This window comes from Phycodurus eques, chromosome 6 (genome assembly GCF_024500275.1).
Source record: "Phycodurus eques isolate BA_2022a chromosome 6, UOR_Pequ_1.1, whole genome shotgun sequence".
NCBI classification, from domain to species: Eukaryota; Metazoa; Chordata; class Actinopteri; order Syngnathiformes; family Syngnathidae; genus Phycodurus; species Phycodurus eques.
In genome coordinates this window covers 28,119,685-28,141,602 of record NC_084530.1, presented here as the reverse complement: position 1 = coordinate 28,141,602, position 21,918 = coordinate 28,119,685, and the positions used below count along the sequence as shown (strand labels likewise).

Genomic DNA, 21,918 nt, shown 5'->3' with positions numbered 1-21,918 from the left:
ACTGAAGGTTGGTCTGTACGGAGCCCCCCTGGTGCCAAGGTATGGCAAAAATAAAATTCATTGATAAGCTGTTCCCTCAGTTTAGTAATCCCTACCCTCAATTTAGTCCTGTGTTTAGGAAACACGCAGGCTAATTGTAGGCAGTCCTGTTAGTACTGCTATATAATGATCAACCCCCTCGAATTACAGCAATATTGCCTTTCAGTTGAAAAAATGGGATGTAGGATATATCACGACATGACAATTTATACACAGAATTCACACAAGAATATAACATACAAATAGAATTTACTTCACTTGACAGATATACGTAAGTATACGGAGCCCCAGACATTTGCTAAAAAAAACCTTCTTCTACAGAAACTTAATACTTGAACTATTATCCTTCTGATTTTAAAAGTAGTTATCCCTCAATTTGTTCTGTAATGGTAATATGGTTTCACTGTTCTAACGGCCCTCTGAGGGAAATCAGAACTACAATGCAGCCAGAGACAAAAATAAGTTTGACACCCCTGGTTTGTTTTGTTTTTTTTTCCTCCCCCTCCCTCCTTGAAAAGTGACTGCTTTGGAGGTGACATCAGCACCAACCTCCACAGAGCAGGAGGGAAGATTTCACAATGTACTGTTTGCAAAAGATTTCATCAACATATTGTACAAAAGCTACAGTAGAAGACACAAATCACTAATTTGAGAGAACACTAGGAGGGCCAGGCTGAAATTTTACCAGTCGAGATGCGCCTCAAAGATGACTGATGAGATGAAGATCAACCTTTGCCAAAGCGATAGCAAGGCCAAAGTTACCAATTACAAACAAGCTCTTCTAACACGGTGGAGGTAAGGTCATGAAAACAATTACAGCCCCCCCCCCCCAATTATAGAATATTACAGAACCCGAACACTTTTTAAAGACTAATAACTTGTTTGCTCTACCCACAGACAAATACTTTTGTTACTTGATGGAAAATGGTTAACATTGCCTTACAAGCTAAACCTAAATCATGCACAAATTCACCATGTCTGGAAGACGACACAAATGCAATTTAAGCCTTCATTTTTTAGTTTCACTGTGAGCACACACTTTTCAAATAGTTTTATAACGATGCACATTCCTTTTAACTCTTTTGAACTTGACACCCAACCACCTCTAAAGTGGAAAATTTGCAGACATCTTGATGGCATCTTCTTTCAGATTTAAAATCTGCATCTCGATTCTCCCGTCCAGCTCGTCCATGGCAGCTGAAAGGGTGCCATACATAGCCTAGAGACAGAAAATAATAACTAAAACCAACCAACAGCGATGACACGTAATCATTTCTTGTGGTCGTACCTGAGCCGCCTCGGTCTGTTTGCGGGAGACATCTTTGAGGCTCTGGATCTGAACTTTCAGCTGCTGCGACTCTCTGGAGATCTCTTTTATTTGGTCTGCCTTTTCCTCACGCTTCTGATGTACTTGTTTACACTGTCTGGATTATAGTTAACCAAAAACACAATGAAATATTTTTTTCAAATTAAAAGGGTTAAGCTCTAAGATCAATTATCTCTGGTTAATTTTGTCATACAAAAGGCTAATTTCTTTGGTGTCTGTAGATTAAAAACATTTTGGTGTCACATCAAAGATGGATATGAGACAAAAGTACAACGATTCACCTCTGTATAAAGGTACACAATTTAGAAGAGAGCAATAATTCTAACCATCCACATTTTAGATGAGCAAAATAATTGTAAAAATTCTATGTGAGCTCCTAGTTAATAGTAGGAAATAAGATTCAATGTTTAGTTGAGAATCAAAGCCTGTACCCGATTGAGAAACGTTTGCATTCGTCTTTGTGATGCTTTTCCAGGCTTTCGCCACAGCCTCTCTCAGTTGTTTGTTTTGAGGTGTTACTCCATTCAGTCGCCTTCTAAGCAGTTCCAACCTTTTTCTACAACAGACCACTATCCATAGTTGTGTGTTACTCATGTTTGTAATTTTGTTTTGGTTGCAGTCATTGCAAAAAAAATCCACTTTACAAAGATAGGCTGTTGGAAGTGGAGGCAAAGAATTCAGTGCTTTTTGGGGCGGAGGCAGTTTTGAAGGCTTCACTGCCGACATGTGCCAGTCTGATTTTCAAAACTTCTTACAGACGCTGATGACCAATAAAATAATATTTTGTTCAGTCTCTCTTTGCAGCCGGTATCAAATGACACCGTGGCCGCTGCCGGTTGGTGTGAGGTCTTGACCAGTCCCAAACCTTGCGCATCTTTCTCCCAATGACACCAACTTGTTTCATTTTTAATCAAAGCTTCAGCTTTTCAATTACTTTCCGAAAGGTTAGTCTTGTATTTTAAATTCATAAAACTTTCTCCCAGAATTTTTGAGGCTCCTCGCTTTATTCTTTGTCAAATTTCAGCTGGGCCTTCCTCTTCTTATTGCTCAAGAGGGCATCTTTATATTTGTTCATTTACTTTCCATTTTCTCTGAGCTACACAATTATTAGACTTTACACAGATTTTATCGGGCTGCTCGGTATCGGCCGATATTTAGCATTTCATGCTGATCGGCTTTGTCATAATTCGCAGATCGGATCAAAGACGTCATTGATCGTCTCTGCAAAAGACATTTACTATAAAGCTTCTTAATTTTTAGCCTTGTCGCGTGTCTTTTGACGTAGTACTGTAAATATCCGACGGCCAATTAAGTTATTAAAAAAAAAAAAAAAAAAAAAAAACGTTGGCGGTGTGGGACAGACAACACGTCTGAGACAGGCAACACATAATTCCGGGATCAGACTACACGACAAATTTGCTCTTTTACGATTGCACTTTCAGACTACTGCAATAAAATCATGTATTCCGATACCACCGCATCCCGTTTTTTTTTTACGATCATTGGACTTGTCAACTCAAATGCAACCGGATACTCGTTACCGTAGCGACGACAAGAGGAGAGCGTGCAGACGGTATTATAAGGACAAAATGGGCAAAAACGTGTGTTGGTGGTCACCGGTGCTCAGGAGAGGAGAGGACGCTCGTTTAAGGCTTGCTTGAGGTCGTGCACTCACTGTAGTTGTCTCGCCATGCTGCACTATTTGCATATACTGGCCACTCATGCCAGAGTAGCATCTGCTCCATTTGCACACTGTTTGAGGAGTATCTGTATCATTTGCACAACCAACATTGTCCCAGATGATCGCACTACTCGTCACTTTAAACCGCATACACTCCTTGAAGTCTCAGCGCCCCTTGCACAATGGTCATTAACCGGTCTATTGCAATATTAGTCGTTCGAACTGCTCTAAGTGCTAGAGGACTCTGCATCTTTTTGCACAATTGTTTTTTGTCAATGTCTTTATGTCTCCAAAGTGTTCTGTAAATTGACTGTCTGTTGTACTAGAGCGGCTCCAACTACCGGAGACAAAGTCCTTGTGTGTTTTGGACATACTTGGCAAATAAAGATGATTCTGATTAACGTACTTTTGATACGATACGGTTCACAAGCAGGCAATAAAACGTTATGTAGCCTAGCAAGCTACTGCTAGCACGAACGGTTGGACGTAAACATGCCTCCGTTCCGTCGAATCATGCTCTGAAGTTTCGGTGTTGGTGAAGTCATTTAATTAAAAATCAAGTCATTTAATTACAGTAAGTTAGCACCCATTATTTCTGTCCTGTGATGTTGGTTTGACCTGACTGATTAGAATACACGATTTGATTAGAGCAGTGATTTCCAACCTTTATGGAGACAAGGAACATATTTTACAATTGAAAAATCTCACGGCACACCAACAAACAAAAATGTCACAAAAAGTGGATACATTAATGACTGTATTTACTTCCTGCCATCTAATAGAAGACCATTTATCATTTGTTCTGTCTGTCACTATGCCTCACTGGCATAAATAGAGGAACAAAGACACATAAGTACACTAGTATATACAGTAAATGAACAGGTCATTTAAATAGAGACATTCCTCCATCTTGTGATCGGATCGATTATCATTTCTTTAAACTCACTGATCGGCCCCAAAAATCCAGATCGTGTAAAGCCTAACAATTAGCCTTTAAAATAAAAAAATTTAAAAAAATCCATAGAAAGCCGTTTTTTTATGCTGGTTACACCGCTAACCATTATTAATGAAGACTATCAAAAAACAAAACAAAAAGTAAAAGCGAGTGGAGGCATTCAGGGCTATTTAATATTTGAATAATCATCTAAAAGGCCCACCTTTTGCCAAGGTGTCATATCTGCCAGTCATGTGAAAAATGGGTGAGTGCAAAGAAAAAGTATATTATTCTAAAATGTTTTCAGCCCCCAGCAAAAATAAATTTGCCTCACTTTTGAAATACTTTCTGAGGGAACTGTACGTGTGAGCTACATAAAGAGAAAGCGATAGTTCCCAGTATTACTAAACAGCTGATAAATATAAGCGTACCCCAACACATTCTTGATATGCTGCTCCTTTGCCTCCTTCTCCTTTTGCCTGCGGATGTTTTGTTTGATCTCCTTGTCCAGCTTCATGCCAAGACTTCGCTTCAGCTGCTCCTCCTCTTTGCACAGATTCTTAAGATCCTTCTGTTTTTTCTCATCCTGAGCTATAAACTGTAGACGCTGCAAAATGTGCACGGGAAAAAGATTAGCTTTTTGAACAAGGTCATCCCTATTTAATTTGAAATGGGATATATCCCTCCGACGTATCCAAGTGCATGGTCAACGGCTGACATGTAGCCTACATAAAGATTAATGCATTTTAAATGCACGGCAATCTTTTAGGGTCGAGTAATTTGTTGTAATAGTTCTAATGACTGAGTTTCCATTCGCAACAAATTCAACTCATATCTCAAGACATCCTATCTGATTCTCCTTGACTCCTTCCTCAGAGAGCACACAATTTTATTTCCATTGTTATGCAGAATATACAGATCAATTGATAGAAGTGAAACTGGTGCAGTTTGTGGGTTGAACCAAAATTTAACTGGTTCAGCGTGACCAGTGAACTAACCCGGCAGCCGCACTTTAGATTGCCAAACTGGCCTTGGGGATTCCAGGGTTATTCCTGAGTGACAAATTAAAAAACTAATCTCAAATCAACAGCTACAGGACTGGAATTTAGGGGATAATAATCCCAAACATCCATTACAAGTGGTTTTGGAAATTATAAATGAGTAGAGTTAAGATTCTGGAATGTCCTGGCCACAGCCCTACAGAACATTTGTGCACTACGCTTAAAATACTGCTCCATGCCAAAGAGCAAATCATTTGTTTTTTATGGCTACAAAAAGCGTCAAGTGGAGGTGAATATAGTATGTATAAATTTGAGCCTGTGTGTATAATTCTGACCCTTTGTGGATTCAACAAAAATCCCAAATAAACAAAAACCTAACTACCCTGGGCGCACTCACTGTACCCTGAAAAAAAAAAAGGAAACTGACCATAAATAGTATATTTATTTTAAGGAACAAGAAAAAACAATTCAAACCAAACTAGTATACAGACAGCTTGTTTAGGTTTGTGTGTTCGTACCTCCTCATACTCCTGCTTTCTGTCGTTCATGCCGATTTCCAGTTCTTGCAGCAAACTGTACATCTGCTGGATCTCCAGATCAGTGTGGGTCACTCTGTGGACCATGTTCTGCAGCTCCACTACAAACTCATCAGCTTGTTCCTAACATAAACACCAATCATACTTTCATTCATGTAAAAAATAAAATTGTTCTCATGCATCAGTCAAAATGGATGAGATCTTTGTTTTGCTGCCAAATAACTATTCACTCACAATAGAGCTTTTGATGTTCTTCACATCTTTCCTCATCTTCTCCATTTGGATCTTCAGCTCTTCTGGTGACTCAACAATTTGAGACTTGAGTTTGGTTATGTTTTCCTTTGTGTTGTTTACATCCATCTTCGCCTGGGCCTACAACAAAAATGAATGAATCTTCTCTGATGTAAACATTTTCAGTTCAGTGCAGGCTTTAACTTTTCCCCTCATACCAGTTTCTGTGTTTTCTCGGCGACTTTTGATTTCCACTCTGTAATACTGTCATTGATTGTATTCTGAAAAAAGATAACCGGGTTCATTTCACCTTGACTGACAGCACAATAAATGTTATGAATGCAGTCCTGTCACCACTTACCACTTCCTTGTATTCATTCTTGATGATTGTGTTCAGTTCAGAGAGGGCAGCGTCCAGCTTACTAGCCTCAGCCTGCTGCTCCGGTGGGATAGTACTGAACAAGTGCACAAAGTAAAAGCATATTCAGATACGAGATCACATCAGAAAGATCAAGTCAGACCACAGGCTGACATACATTCACAGGTACAGGCAAGTTTATGCAAAGTATTAAATAAACAGAACACCGTGCACTGCGGGAGGAAGAGAGAAACATTCGAAGAACCCAACCAAAACTTCTAACTCTACACACCCACCTCCAAGTCTTGGAACATTGAGTGATTATTAACATATTTCCCTATTAAAATGACTGGAAAGCAATTAATCCGCTCCAGCCCCCCCCCAAAAAAATGTAAACAAAAGATAAAGGTGCTAATATAGTCATTAAAACATACTGTAAAAGAAGAGAACGTAGAGCTCAACTAGTTTTAGGAAACGCCAACTGGTAGTGGCAATGTACAGCTCTATGCCTCTTTTTTAAAGAATCTTTACTAATTATATCAACCAACGTGCTGCTTGTTGTAAAGTCAGTAGAGCTTCCTGTTGCCACAATGCACTCGTTTCTCAAGTTTGGGTTTACGAGTCAAAGCAAAAACTTTCCACCGATCAACGGCCCCTCGAAAAACTCGTATCTCCACTTGTATCTGAAAGCACCATTCTATATACACACAATGACTTACCTCAGCTTTGCAATTTTTGTCTCTGCTTCTTGGACTCTTTTCGCATAAGTCTGTTGCATGTCCAAAGATGCCCTCTGACAAAAAAAAACCGAAAACAGTTACACCGTCAGTCATTGTGAACATAGAATGAATCGGTTATTTCCTCAGTAAACAAAATACATTGTATGAACAATGCGCTAACAATGCCATTCTAAATATCAGTCTAGATTTATTCATGATATATACCAAAACATTTTACATACTGGACATAAATCGTGATTATGTAGGAAGAATTTTGGATCATGCAGAAAATAGTTATAGGAGCCATGGAACCTATGAAAGTGGTCAAAAAACATACAAATACATTTCACTCAAAATCATTTTACTTAAATTGTACGGTAAACTCCTGCCTTTTTGCAGTTTGCAAATTCACCTATTTGCATTTTTCTGCAGTGCTGCAAAATAGTCCGACATTTTTTTTATTACCACGCTGTATGATATTATTTGCTAATTCTCAAATAACACACAAAGACAGCAAAATATCAATATAGAATACAGTACCTTAATACTGTAAGCATGTGCTTTTCTTGGTCAAAACGTGACATCACCCAAAATGTAATTTTACACACTGTTCGAGTGTTTTCATATACCGGTCGATAAAGCCACATCACAATATACGGTTCCTCCCGAAGCGTCCGAGGCAAAAGGAGATTTAACTCTCTTTGCGGTCATTCAATGGACCGTACTGCTAATTTATCATCACTGTAATATTAATCTTATTACATAGCGAAGTTGAGAGAATTATTGGTGTGTACTATACACTGTATTATGTACTTACCTATGAACTGTTTAATTTTAAGGGTAGCTCAATCTTCTAAGTTGTCTGGAAGAGTTTAACATGAGTAACGTGTTTTGGGATCATAGTTTTTGGTATACTTGCGGTTTAAACTATCAACATATGCAATTAGAAATATTTCTAGGGGCGTTACTTTGCATCCTTAACTGCTGGTAGGTGTTAAGGAACGTGTACTTTCAAGGTAAAAAGGGAATGGCGAGCTAGAGAAATATTACATACAATTTTGGTTTGCTTTTCCGCCAACACATTCAGCCTCAGCTTCCTGAATTGGAGATAGTTCATGATGGCGCTCAAAATAAAAAGTGTTCTCTGTTTCTCTGAAAAGGAGGAGCAAAAGTAATATCTGGTTACATTTCATAAATTCACGAATCAGTAAATACAAAGCAAATTTAACAAAATATTTATAAGATATACAATAAAAACATACTTGGTGCTAGAAGGTCATTCAGTGCAAAGTCATACACGAAACACATTGGCAGAAACTGCCGCCTAAAAAAAAAAAAAAAAAAGTTACCGTATAAGTATTTCACCAAGAACATTTCATTTGCCATAACTGAAATTACAGCTACTCAGTATAATGACACCTAGTAGAGCAGCTGTATCAATAATGCTGCCTTCACAAAGAGAACGCCAGTAGAAAAGCACGGTCACATACGACCACATTGTATCCCAGTTTATGATACAGTATATATTTACTGCATATATATATATATATATTTTGTTATTTTTGCGAAATGAAAGGGGGCAAACTATTAGAAATACTTCTGCTTTTGTGGCAAACAAATGACGCAATGCACCAGTAGTTTGACTTGAGAAGAGAAACTCACATGCGAACGTAGACACTGATGATACCCGTTACCCCTTCTTGATATTCAGGATGCTGAATGTTTTGCAGAAGCGGAACCTGTTGGAAAATGGACACAAAACTTGGACAATTTTACAATCTAACGTGCTGAGCAATGTATTGATTCTCACTTTTAATAGCAGGGTTTCATTGTATTTTAAAGTAGAGCTCGATACAGTACACCGCAGACATACAGTATAAAGTAGGCACAATATCATACAATACAGTCCTCTATTGTTTATATCGTTAGATTTACCATGCTGCTACGGAGGGAATCGTGTAATTTCTCTCTCTGGTTAGTCACACTTTTACTGGATAAATGGCAGGCCATACTTGGTTACTTGAATTTTAGTTGTATTTTAATTCTATTGCATTTTTTTGCATCCATATATCACAGAGCTCTATTTGAGGATGTGCTTTGCCGGTTATTTCAGTGATTACAAAATACATTGACAAGCACGCACCTAAAAAAAATGAATATTTAAATAAAGACGTCTCATAGATGTATTTCATTTTATTTATTTTTATTGTAGTTAATAATATTACAATACTTAAGCTAGTGAGTTTTTAATTTTTAGACATTCTTTAATGTATTAGTATTACACCACGTTACTTAACCCCCCCCAAAAAAATCATACATTGGGTACTGATCATTGCGCAGGGCTAACAGTTTGATACACACTGCTGAAATTTGCTCAAATTTCCTTTAATTCTATATGATTAATAATGATATTAATTATATTAATGTGAAGACACTGACACAGGGGGATATTTGAGGATTACCATGACCTGGATGATTTCAAATTGAAACAGCATGTTACAGCCTATGTATTTGATTTATTAGTCCCACAAGTCATGAAAATGTTCATCGTTTCAGCAGCAGTATTGGTGAATGCAGGAAATATTTAGATGTTCATTCATTTCCCTCTTGGGATGAACACAGTATCCATTTCTTGTTGGAATAAGTGAAAAAAATTGATGGAGAGGCGGAGAAAAGGAAAATAAACAAATGAATAAATAAAGTACTTACCATGAAGTGACATTCGGGTGTGAAACGAAAGAGCAGATGCAACACTCTCATGTAGACTGTTTGAATTGCTTCTGGCTGTGAAAACAATTGTGAATTTGTGAAATGTATTTAGGAAGTTTAACAAGAACCATTCGTAGATTGCATTTAAATCGACTTCCAATTGAACTTTCACCGCTAAATGTGGACTTGAGAGTCTGTAAGCAAAAGGGTAACGAGCATAGGAAGAAAACAAATGTTTATTGGAGAGCGACAACAGAACAAAACGCCCACAATAACAATAAGAGTAAAGAACATAATCCAACTGCACATTAGCACAACGTCCCATATTCGTTTTCCATTTTGTGGCTCATTTCGCAGACATTTCACTTTTGACTTTTTTTCTTTGGGGAACTTCACTTTTGACTCCAGACACTCTTCTTGATGCGTTGCTTCGCCTGAACGACGCTAATTTACAAGGAATGTTTCTTTAAAAGGTCCCAAATCCATAAGGCAAACATAACGTTTATAACGAAAATCCATAAGGCAAACATAACGTTTATGCTCCCGTTTAACAGTTTGACGAGTTCAAGCGGAGCGGACATTGAGTACCTTCGGAGTCGGAGTCAGGTCGCTCTTGGTCAAGTGCTTCGCCTCTTCGCCAGTCAGGACTTCCAGTCGGTAAAAGTTCAGTATCACGTCCACAGTGCGGACGGGAACTGCGTTTTCCGACATCGTTGTTTAGTTTGAGTGAGGAAAACAAAACAAAACAAAACACGACAACCGCAAGCACAAAGCTACTGCTGAAATGCCGCCCAAATTTCAATTTCTTCTTCGTCGTCGTCGTCGTCGTCTTCTTCTTCTTCTTCTTCTTTTAATGTTCTGGCATATTACGTCTCTGGTGCCTACCGCCACCTAGTGTACAGCAGTGTGCAAAGGCACTCGGCAGCCTATGAGCACAGTCTTAAAAACAACAGCAACTATATCCATTTAATTAAGCCCGTATCATCAAGACAAATAAATAAAGATCTGATTCTACTACTCGGCATCCCTTCTTCCTTAATCTTCTTCAACTTGGCAAAGAACACATAAGCCATTGCTCTTCCCTGTTAACCTAAGTGTACTATTGAGACATATATTATACTTGTATACATACAACCTCTTCCCTTCTATTTAGACCTGATGTAAGCTCTTTTCCCCAAAACTTTTTTTGTGAACCGCATGAAAGTACCGAGCATTGTTTTCTGCCTTCCATTCATGTTTGCCAACTTTATTTTGGCATTGGCTACTCCTTTCCCCACACAAATGTTCATTCCAATAGGTTCTTTTCGCAGCGATTTCTTAGCATTTCAGTCATCCATTTCATTGCCTTTAACCACAACATGTTATGGAACACAACAAAATTGAACTATAATTCCTAATATTCGATAAAATATGGCTTGTCTCTCCCGTCGAACCCTTTCTTTTTTCTGAATTTTCTGATTCAAAGACGAGTAAAACTGCCAGTGAATCAGTCCATATCACAGATCGAAGCAGTTTGACTTCTTCAATCCATCTCAGAGAAGTTAATAGTCCAGTAAATTCTGTAGTATAAATTGAAACAAAAAAAAAAGCTTAATCTATGCGCATATCATTTTTTAAATTCTGGGATATAGATTCGAGCAAGTATACGGAAACTGTCGCGGCGACCCCGTGACCCGAGAGACCAAAATATGGATTGTGCTCTCTCACCGGGAAGCTGCGTGGGAGACGTCTCCAGACATCCGTGACTACCAATGCACCCAGATGTCCCTGATATACATTCAATAAGTAAATATGTAACGCATATTATCTGCGTGTGGGTGCTCCGCGCTCAGCCAGTGGCGCGAACGAAGGCCGGAGCCTGGATTCAAACCCCCCCCCGACCTCAGAACTGTACGGCGGATGGGCCAACTTCTCATCCACCGTGCGAGTCCTGTTGCCACGACACAGTAGAAGGCTTTTCAAGATCGCGTGTGTGGAAGCCGACAAGAAAAAAAAATGCACATGAAACAATAGTGTGAGCTAAAAGCATCTTCCTCTTTTGTTCCCCTTGAGGTTAGAAGGCGGAGCTTCTCGGTCTTGTTTAGGGTCGTTCTTAAACCCATTTTGAGGTTCTTTCATGTGTGCCGTCACGACTTACTTCTCTGCCATCTTTCTGCATTTGTAGTAGGAGGTTAGGCACTAAAGTGAAGATGAGCGTCATCCGCAACCTCTGGAATCTGCTGGTGATTCACAGCGTATTCGGTGAGTTCCACTTTGTGTTCTGGTCAAGTTCTTGTTCTTGTGATTCTGGATGTGACAGAGAAGGGGAGCGACAACTAAAAACAACTTGCCGGTTCTCGGTTGGAGAGGGTGCAGACACAAGCGAGACAACAAGAAGCAATCGCAAAAAGAACAATCGCAATAAAATTGTCTGTGTGAATAGAAAAGAAAAGAGACAACCGGCAGCAACAACGGACAACTATTTAATCCACAATACTGTATAATAACGTCTTGCACTTAGTTTTAGAAAGCGCAAAAGAAAGAGAACACAATACGGCTAGAACAACAACACTTCCTTGTTTGTGAGGGCGCAGGTGGAAAAGAAAAAGGAAAGAGATGACAAAAAGCAATAATGAAGGATGACAATCGGAACGGCAACGACTTTGCAGCGTATGCAATTTGAGAGATGACAGACAGAAAACACACAACAAAATGCAATAACAAAAGACAACAAAAGCAACAACATTTGATGAGATTGCTCAGTTGTTGCGGGACAGACACAAAGGAAGGAGAGAACAAAAAATACCAAAGGACAAAAACATACACAATACATCATCACATTGGCATTTCGAGCCCATTGCTGAAGCAGCCCGAAAATGAACGGCAGCGCCCCTTAAACTTCTGATCTTAGAATCGCCCCCGCGTGTTCATTTGAGAAGGCCGATCGTCGCGGTGACTTTCCAAGTCCGTCGTCTTTACGTGTCCTTGTTGTGTCCTAAGTGTGCGGCGACATTCAGTTCCTGGAGAGGCAGGAGGGTGATTCGGTGGAGCTCCCCTGCGCCATCGAGCCCAGGAGCCGCTCAACTTTGGGCTTCTACCTGAAGCGCACGTGGCTTCACCCAGGCTCAGTGCTCTTCAAATACACCGGCAGCGATGCGCGCGTGAACGCCGCCGCCGACGAACGGCGCCTGGCGGTCGGAGGTGACCCGAGCAGCCACTCTCTGACCGTCACCTTGTCCGAGCTGACGGTCAACGACACGGACCGCTACTATTGCGAGTTTGTGGTGGCCAACCCGTCGTCTGAGGACGAACGCGTGCCGGGAGACACCGAATTTTTCCTCCTGGTCAATGCCGGTGAGTGACCTTTGTGTGTTTACCTCAGGGGTGTCCAAATTTTGTCCAGTAAGGGCCTCGCACACACTTGGGGGGTGGGGGGGTCATTGCAGAGTTACAAAGAAAGTGACATTTTCCCAATTTCATGGTTGTTTATTGATTATGGCAAGGTACAGAATATCAGTCAAAAATGTACAAAAACCCACAATATAAAAGACTCCATCATTTCCACTAACAACCCATACTAAACTTAGCTCCGACGCGACATCCAAAGATCTTCAGTTGAGATACATATTTCACTTCAACGATACTTCCTCAACATCAGTTACTACCCCTGAGCTGCGAGCAAAGCTGCCTGTGTGGAGTTGGCATGTTCTCCCTGTGCCTGCGTGGGTTTCCTTTTTGTTTACATGTACAGGTATTTTGGATTTATATCAGGGGTTCTCAACCTGGGGGCCCGCCCCCCGATGGGGTGTGAGTCCTTCCTTGTAAGAAATGAAATACACTAACAGTTGGAAGGTTACTTACTTTGATCAAGTTCTACTATTGAATTTAAGGTGAGCAAAGTCTGTAACATTTGATGAATAAACTGTGTAAGAAAATTATTTTTTCTCTCTTATAAACCTCTCAGATACGAAATATGAGCAAAACTCAACCGATAATGTCACAAAAATCTAATCAATTTCGTACAAAAGTCTGATTAAAACCAAAAAAAATTCACTTAGCATAAAAACCTGACCCGAACAAGAGCAATGAATTTCATTTTTTGTAATCAGCAATGCAAAATTGTCCTAAAGCAGTTGAAAAAAACATCGAGAATATCCTCCCAATTTTTTTGTAACCCAGTGTTATAGTTTAGAGCAAATAAATAAATAAAAAATCCCCACCTTCAGAAATTAGAATATTACATGAGAAACGTTCAAAAGCATGTTTTGCAAATAGAAATGAGTCAAGAATTGGCCTTCTGAAAACATATTTTTGTGTGTGTTTAATAAATAAATTCAACTACTTCAATAAATGAAAGTCTCTACGATATTCCAATGAATTAAAATGCAACTGTATATTCTGAGCGTTGGTGGGTTAAATGCGGTTGTAGGCCGGATCAAATGCCCATACATGGCCCAAAGGCGGCAGGTTCCTTGCAAGCGTTCGGAGAGGCAGCGGTGCTGCCTGCATAGCCGCAGTCCCCACTGTGTGAAGTGACAGACTGGTGTCATCGTCACCTCAAAAAATGCCACCCGCACAATTTGAATGCATGACTTTGGTCTGGTATTTCACAAATGATGCACTACTGTCAGGTTATAATTGCAGTTTTCATGGGTTTGACTCAAAAGTCTTTTTGTTTTTGTAAATTACAAGCAGACTCTTTCAAGGTATTAGTAATACTAAATGAATTGTATTAATTGTAGCAGAAGTTCAAATGATTTTGGCCGCACGTACAGCTTCTACTATCATTGGTTCCGTTGAGGCCACTGAGTCTACGTTTGTGCCCCCTCCCCGGCGGCTCAGTGGAAATAGGGCGTATTGAGGTTTGTGCGGGGGGCTCGGCCGTCGTCCCCTGTCTCCCCCCTCGCGGCGAGGACCTTCCGGTGGAGGGCGTGAGCCTGACGCGGCGGAGGGGCCGAGCACCCGCGGAGCTGCTCTACCACACCAAGCGGCACCTCGGCGACGGGCCCGCGTCCGCCTCCTCTTCGTCTTCGCGCTTCCAGCTGCGGTCGGCCCCGGGCCCCGGGGGCTTCACGTACAACCTCACCCTGCGACATCTGCGGCCCGAGGACGGCGGGCTGTACAGCTGCCAGCTCCTCCTGCGCGGCCGCCCCGACACTCGCGTCTCGCTAGACACGAGGCGAGCCGTCTTTGTTTCGGTGGAAGGTAGGTGACGACGACGCAGTGGGACCTGATCGCCGCGCCGCTTCCAAATTAACAACCTCTTAACATTTAATTTACCAACCGCCGTGATCAAAATAACACTTTTACATAAACTGGAACTTCCAACGTCCATCGCAATTTGCTCCATCGTGGTGACTTTCAAATTTATTCAAGTCAATTCATTCGGACAACTCGCAGAACATCCCGGGAGGCCGAAATCTGCGACCCGACAGAATTTGTGACCCCGGGGGGGCGATGTCGGCCACGCCGTGCGTCTGAGTGTGTTTGCGAGTTCGCCAGCAAACGAGAAGAAGAACACTTACGAAAAATAACAGCGTAAACTACGTTTCGTCCAATTTGTGACCCCAGGGACGATATTGTATGACCTCTTATTAAACCCGCGTGTCTTCTTAACCACACCTAACCCTCACGAAACAAAAAATGGTTTACGCTCGAAACGTTAGTATTTTGTTGAGAACTTAAATGCACGACATGCGCGACATCGCCACCGATGGTCACAAATTCTGACGGCTCACAGATTTTTCCGCCACATAGGAGCCGAAATTCCAACATGCTGCCCCAATTAAGTCATTTCATCGTAAAACCTTTAACCGTACAAGCAGTGTTTTAAGTCACATTTTAGCATTCCTAACTGTGTAAGGACAAGTCACCCTATATATATTTGCTGTATTTCCCCCCCCCCCCGATCATAACAAAAGTCCATTTCAAAATCCTATTTTTGGTAGCAATTAAGTGAAATTGTATAATTTCCCACTGCTTTAGTTGCCGTCTGACAAGATTTTCTGCCGTCAAACGGGAAGTTTTTCCGGAACACTTTGGTTGGGAGACGTGGTGACGTTGGAGGTTCCACGGTCCTGTCAGTCCGTTTTCTTGGTGATTTTGATCTTGATCCGTTTGGATGTCACTCACCTCCCAACACGAATCATTGCGCAACAGCTGTGTCCTCTATGCACCATCATCTGTAATTCAGCCTCAAACTAGGAAGGAAGTAACTCAGCGGCTTTTGCAATTCCACTGAACTCTTAACCACCTTTTTTTTTGTTTGTTGCAATCAACGCGTGCGATTACTTCATGTGCTTGGTGCAAGCTAAAAGCCTCTTTTTGTCTTCTTCTTCTTCACGAGGTCCATGCGGCTGCTCCAACTACCCAACTCTGCTGTACGCGTTGTCCTCGGCGGTGTTGGTCCTCATCGTGCTCCTCATGTTAACGCTCATCTATCACGTGAGTGTTGTTGTGTCGTTTGAGGTGCAGAGGTGGCAAACGCACTTGCAGTCTGTACTTAAGTACAAGTACAAGTACAAAAACAAACAAACAACAACTACTGGTTCAACTCCTTTGCTCAAGCAAAGTGAGGCTCAGCTCCTCTCTCGGCTTCTCAGTACAGCAGTAAAACAACATTAGTCGTGCTTCGCAAAGAAGAAAGAATATATACCCGTGAGTATTGTTAAATGGTCTGTCTACATGTGTTGCAGCAACATTTGTGTTCAGATATCTGTTGGTTATAAGTTTAACGACACCGCCGCATGGAAGCTAATTGTCAGCCCATGTGCCTACAGAGTTTCGCATCGTATGTTAGCATTCAGGTCGCGGAGGCTATGTGGTTGCTTTAAATACGCAACTCTTATTCTCTTTGTTTTGGTTGGTTTGACCGAAGGCATTACTTACCAGGTGTCAATCACACCCCTGCAACCTCACGCTGACCTGGGATCTGGTTGCACAGCAAAGCATCTTATTCGTAACGGAATGTTACTAACTTACTGTGAGACGAAAAGTTATCAACGTGAAGTTTTATTTTTCTTTATTGTAGTTTTATGCTAAATGGGTGTGTCCGTGGCAAGGGTGCCCGCAACTAAAAAAATACACTCTACCTCTATGTTTTTTTTCCAGATAAGATAACTTTTTTTTTTTTTTTTTTTCTTAACTCTTAAAGCTTTAAAAGACACAACGCATTTGTCACAAATCGTTCTTGGATCTGACAGCATCAAACAGTTCTCTTAAAGATTCGATATTCAATTCTATGAAGTTTGTAAAGTGTCGTCCGAATATTATGAGCATCTATATATTTGTATTTGGGTTACTTGCCGCCGCTGATGTGGGGCACACCTGTTTGTTTTCGAGGGCGTCACCGGTTCCTCTTCCTCCACTAACCGCAGCAGTTTCACAACTGTTGTATCCTCACAAGCAACTTCTACTATGTCGGGTGTGAGAACTCAGATTTTTTGTTGTTGTTTCACAAGAAATGAATTGTTTGTGCACCTCACTGATTTTGGTTTCAGAAACGAGCACGCAGCCGGGCCGCCTCACGCCCTCCGGCGCCCATCTACGAGGAGATGGCCGGCGTGAAGACCCTCAGCACCAAGCTGGATGATTGCGAGGTGTCCGAGTACAGGAACTGCAAAAGGAAGAAAACCTGCCCGGAAAACCATTATGAAACTCCCATTAGGTCAGCTTTCTAAATATCACGAGCTCCCTGGTCGTAATATTACTTCTTTTTTTCCTTTTTTTTTTTAAAGAAATACACAACTCACAAATGGAGAAAAAAATATATAATTTTTTTGTGCCTTTTAGAGCTTTTTCATTCATATTGAAAGTTGTCGTGACGACATTTAACGTGGGAAGGACGCAATTTAGTCACGGTGATGAGATTAAAGTCATCATGATGACATTAATTGATGCGAGGATCCCGGTTAACAGTGTTAACAAATAACATCAACCATTGAAAACAGGCGGTCGGTCACGTGGGACTCGGCTGCTACGCCAGGATACGCTGACGTCAATTGTTAATTTTGATGTTAACTTTACATTAACCAGGATCCTCATGTCAATTGTTGACTGTAAATGTCATCATGATGACTTCAAATAGCGTCCTGTCGACTTTAAATGTCATCATGCTGACTTTCGATCACATCTCAGCTATTTTTCTCTCTCTCATTAGGTGACCCTAATGGGCTGTTGTACGATTAAGCTCTTTTAAAACATTTTAAAATCTTCTTTCAAATCTTTTACATGCACTGTACGTTCTTTGAGTAAGCTCTCTTTCATTTCTGGACTTTGTGTTTTTAAATGTTTTTTTTTTTTTTTTTTTTGCTCAGCTTTTTAAATGGTTTTAATCATCTCATGTCATATGAAATGCGCTATCTAAAAACTGCCTTGCGATACGAGTGACCAGTCGGGGCTGTGAACTCAACTCACGTCACAATAAGCAGTTGGCAATAGATGGTGAACAATTAATAATAATAATAAAAAAAGAGAGACTTTGAGCTGTTTATTGCCATTCCCAGTTGACGTTTACTGTCAAACTAAACATCAAACAAAGAGAATTACATTGTTTAGCAAAGACAATGTTTTCAAATTTTTCTGTGTGTTATCTATTTGAGTTTGATTTCATTTACTATTTGATTTGATATCAATGTGTACCACACTTTGGTCGACATTTGTACTGTAGTTTTAAAACGTGCTCATGAATAAACTTGACTGTGTCCAAGAAATAATCAGCTCTTGAAATTCATATCTTCAGAGACAATGTAGTGCCATTGCCAATTATCATTAATATATTATTATTATAAAATTATTATGACAAACAGTGGCACTGCTATAATGATTGAAATGAGACCGGCTAATGATGGCATGAACAACCAATGAGAAGCCAACCGGTTCCAGCCAGACTGCGAGAAAGTCGTGAAATGAAAACATGATCCACATCATCGTGGATCAATATCTGCAAACTTTTTATTCATTCTATATTTATTGTACTGTAATCATATGTATTTTAATTAAAGTGCAATTAATATTTGTTTTCAAATCCTATCTGGAAGGTCTTTAAAAGAGAGCAAAAAAAACCCAAAACAACCAGACTTTATGTACATCTGTAGGTGCTGCCGTTTTGGTTATCAACATAGTGTGAATAGGTTAACTCTGAACAATAGTGTATATGAACTGACGAGGTGCTTTTATTCTTGATGTGGTCACCCAGCGACTATTTTTATTTTTACACACACAGTATTACACAGTATTTTTGACACTGAGGAAAAGACAGCTTTAGGGGCATTCCCTAGTCCAGTGGTTATACAACTTTTTAAAACAATTGCCACGTAAAAAGGTACCAACATTACCACTAAAATTAAGTATTTCACATAAACTAAATAAAAATTAAAGTACCTAAAGTTTCAAAACATTTCTTAATTTTCTGCCAAGGTACAAAACTGAATTGTACTTAGGTAGCGATTTTTTTTTCTCTGCGTACCACTAGCGGGAGCATGCTTGTCATATGTAGTACCAGTACCACACTTTGAGAACAGTACATTACATGACAAGAATGTGTAAGTAATATAAAAAAAAAAAAAAGAAGAGGACAACATCCATTAACAGCCAAGAAAATGTAATTTTTATTAATATCGTCCGAAAGAAGTTCCATAGTCCAAATGGAAACCTTCCCCCCTCCGGTGCATGTCCTTAACAATCACATTCTATGAGGAGAAAAAGGAACATTTAAAAAGCCACAACTTTGTATTTCAGTTACAGACATTTTTCCATTCTTTTGTGTGTGTGTGTGTCAAAGTAAAGAGAAAAAGGCAAAGTCCCCCCACGTAATCCTCCTCAAAAGACAAACAAACAAAAATGCAAGTCATGGGCTTCTTCTCAGGCCCACCCACAGTGCTTTAAGCAGAAGGACAAAGCTCTCATTGGTTAAGAAGGGTAGCACAGCACGGTGACGTCATAAGGGTTTGCTAACACACGAGATGATAACGTGAGCACATTTAGTCAAAGAAGAAGCCGACATGAAACCCTGAACCCTCCCACTTTTTTTTTGTGCATAGATCATGATCCTTTTGCTTGAAATCTCTCTGCTGCTCGAAAACGGACACACGGAGAGACGATTGCAAACATCCTGCACTCACAAACTAACAAAAACAAACAAACAAATGTATTTCCATTGATCCTTGTTTTCAAATGTAAAGCAATCTCTACGTAAGATTTCACATGTAAAGCACTTTTTAATTCTCATTATTCAAAGTTGATTCTCAGTCTTATTTGGTAAATATGTCACATGCTACAATAGAAATGTGTTGTTGTTGTCATCGTCTTGGTTGAGAGTCTCCCCCAAAAAAGGTTCAGTGCTTGCTCGAGGAGAAACAACAAACAAACAAACAAACAAAAAGGAAATGACAGAGGAGTTGGGATGTTGGAATTCTGGCCTTCCTGAGACAAAATTCATGAACGTTTGGACAACAAGTGTGCAAGAAAAAGAGCGAACGACGCAAACGAACATGCGGGCCCAACTTGAAATTGACGACAACACTGATCGATCCCAGAGTTCTGAAAGTAGCATACATATCCTCATTTTGCAAGGTTTTCACATCCATACTGGACGGAAGAGGATTTTCTTATTAAACGCAACATTCCTGTCATAGTAATTCCTATTTTCTTTGAAGGTGACAAAAATGAAATGCTTGTAAACGACAGGAACACAAACAATAGGCACCTCTGAAATGACGTCGCCTCCCTTTACTTTCCATTTCTCCTTGATGCTACACTAGTCCTTCTACACCTAGCTACGGCCTTGCCTCTTTGTCTTGATTTTTTTTCAACATTTTTCTATATTTTTATTTTTTCATTTTTTTTCTCTTGTAATTTATCGGAACAAAATGGTGCAATACTCATTGATAACCCCGCGTTGGGATTATTCCACAATAAAAGCCACTATAAAGTAGATTTTTTTTTTTTTGTACAGATAGAATGAAAACAAATGAATTCCTTGAGTAAACATGTACACGTGAATTGTCGCCGTCGCCCCTCCCGTACGTTTTGACTACGATTAGCTGAGTGAGGGGCACAAGACACTCAGTGCAACATTAGAAGAGAACCAGACACCAACAACAACAAAAAACAAAACAGTTTCTGACACACATTCAAACATCCATCGCACGCAAACGTAGATGACGCTTGCATTTCGTTTTTTTTTTTCTCTCCAAAAGATTGGTAACTTAATGCAATACATTTTCATCGTCTCCATGTTAGCTATCAGAGGAGTGAGACCTTTACTGACTTCACATTACGCTATCAACGCTCTGTTACCAAGGAGTATTTGGGCCATCCTCAAAAAGGGGGGAATAAAATAAAAAGTTATCCAGGGCTTGGTAATCCACAATGGTTGAATGAAGGCAACCGGACATTTCTTGTTTGTTGAAGACGTTACATGTTTTTTATCCAAAAGGCTTCATCAGTCCTAAATTTGAAGTAAACAGAAGTTCTCATCAAATTGCATTTGTTTTCAGGAAAAAAAGTCTACTTTATGAGATAATTTATAATCTTACGAAGATAAAGTCAGATTTTTTATTTTTTAGACTAAACTCTTTTAGTAAGCTCTCTTTCAAACTCATAATTTTTCAAAAATAAAGCCATATATATAGTTTATTTTTTTAAATAAAAAGTAGTAATTTTCCAAGAATAAAGCTGTAATTCTTTTTTATGGAAAAAAAGTTACAAGAATAAAGTATCTTTTCGAGAATAAAGTTGTACAGTGGACCCCCGTATACTCGCGGTTCAGCACCTGCAGATTCATCCATTTGCAGATCTTTTCCCCCAATAGTTTAAAAAAAAAAAAAAAAAAACAGGATATATATTTTTTTAGAATAAACAGTCTAGTGTTTATTGCAATCTTACGGTTATATAGAAGAACATTCCGTCTGTTGTCATCTTAGGAAAATTGTTTGATTAAAAAAAACAGTGGTAATATTTGACTTAATGCTGTAAAATTCCCACTTGTTAAGATCATGTGTTGATTCTCAAAAAAGTGAATTTTTAAAAAACAAACAAAGCCCAACCAATTGTTTTGTTTCCCCCCCGCTGCATTACTATTTTTTTTTCCTCTTGAGTGTGGCCCAAATACTCACTCCTACTCCATAATTCAAGTATTAAAGTTCAATATTATTTCTCTGTTTTTTTTTTTGATATGTGATTTAAAAAAATCATTATTTTTATTTTTTTAATTCGCAAATGCGCTACACTGGAGGGCGGGCTAATAAACAAATATACGCAGACGTATTACAGTACACCGGCTTCAACGTATACTGCATCGTGTGGCTAAAAAGCATAATGTGCAGAAATCAATGTCTGATCAAGTATTAGTTTACAACCAAATTGTTTCCTTCGCATATTTGCGTGCACGTCCGTGTGTGGGG

General features: G+C 39.7%; 2 protein-coding genes across 2 annotated transcripts; one reads left to right on the top strand and one right to left on the bottom strand.

The window, feature by feature from the left end:
* Positions 1–271: 271 nt before the first annotated feature.
* Positions 272–10,803, bottom strand: nuf2 (UF2 component of NDC80 kinetochore complex). Its single transcript, XM_061679686.1, has 13 exons — positions 10,124–10,803; positions 9,536–9,610; positions 8,489–8,565; positions 8,089–8,150; positions 7,881–7,978; positions 6,827–6,900; positions 6,111–6,204; positions 5,968–6,030; positions 5,753–5,890; positions 5,501–5,641; positions 4,413–4,588; positions 1,328–1,463; positions 272–1,258 (listed from the first exon to the last, which is right to left on the bottom strand). The coding sequence occupies exons 1-13, from the start codon at positions 10,244–10,246 to the stop codon at positions 1,145–1,147; spliced, it is 1,371 nt and encodes a 456-aa protein (XP_061535670.1). The 5' UTR covers positions 10,247–10,803; the 3' UTR covers positions 272–1,144.
* An 838-nt stretch (positions 10,804–11,641) lies between these two features.
* On the top strand, positions 11,642–18,228 carry cd7al (cd7 antigen-like). Its single transcript, XM_061680550.1, has 5 exons — positions 11,642–11,776; positions 12,515–12,868; positions 14,357–14,719; positions 15,861–15,958; positions 17,014–18,228. The coding sequence occupies exons 1-5, from the start codon at positions 11,725–11,727 to the stop codon at positions 17,191–17,193; spliced, it is 1,047 nt and encodes a 348-aa protein (XP_061536534.1). The 5' UTR covers positions 11,642–11,724; the 3' UTR covers positions 17,194–18,228.
* Positions 18,229–21,918: the final 3,690 nt, after the last annotated feature.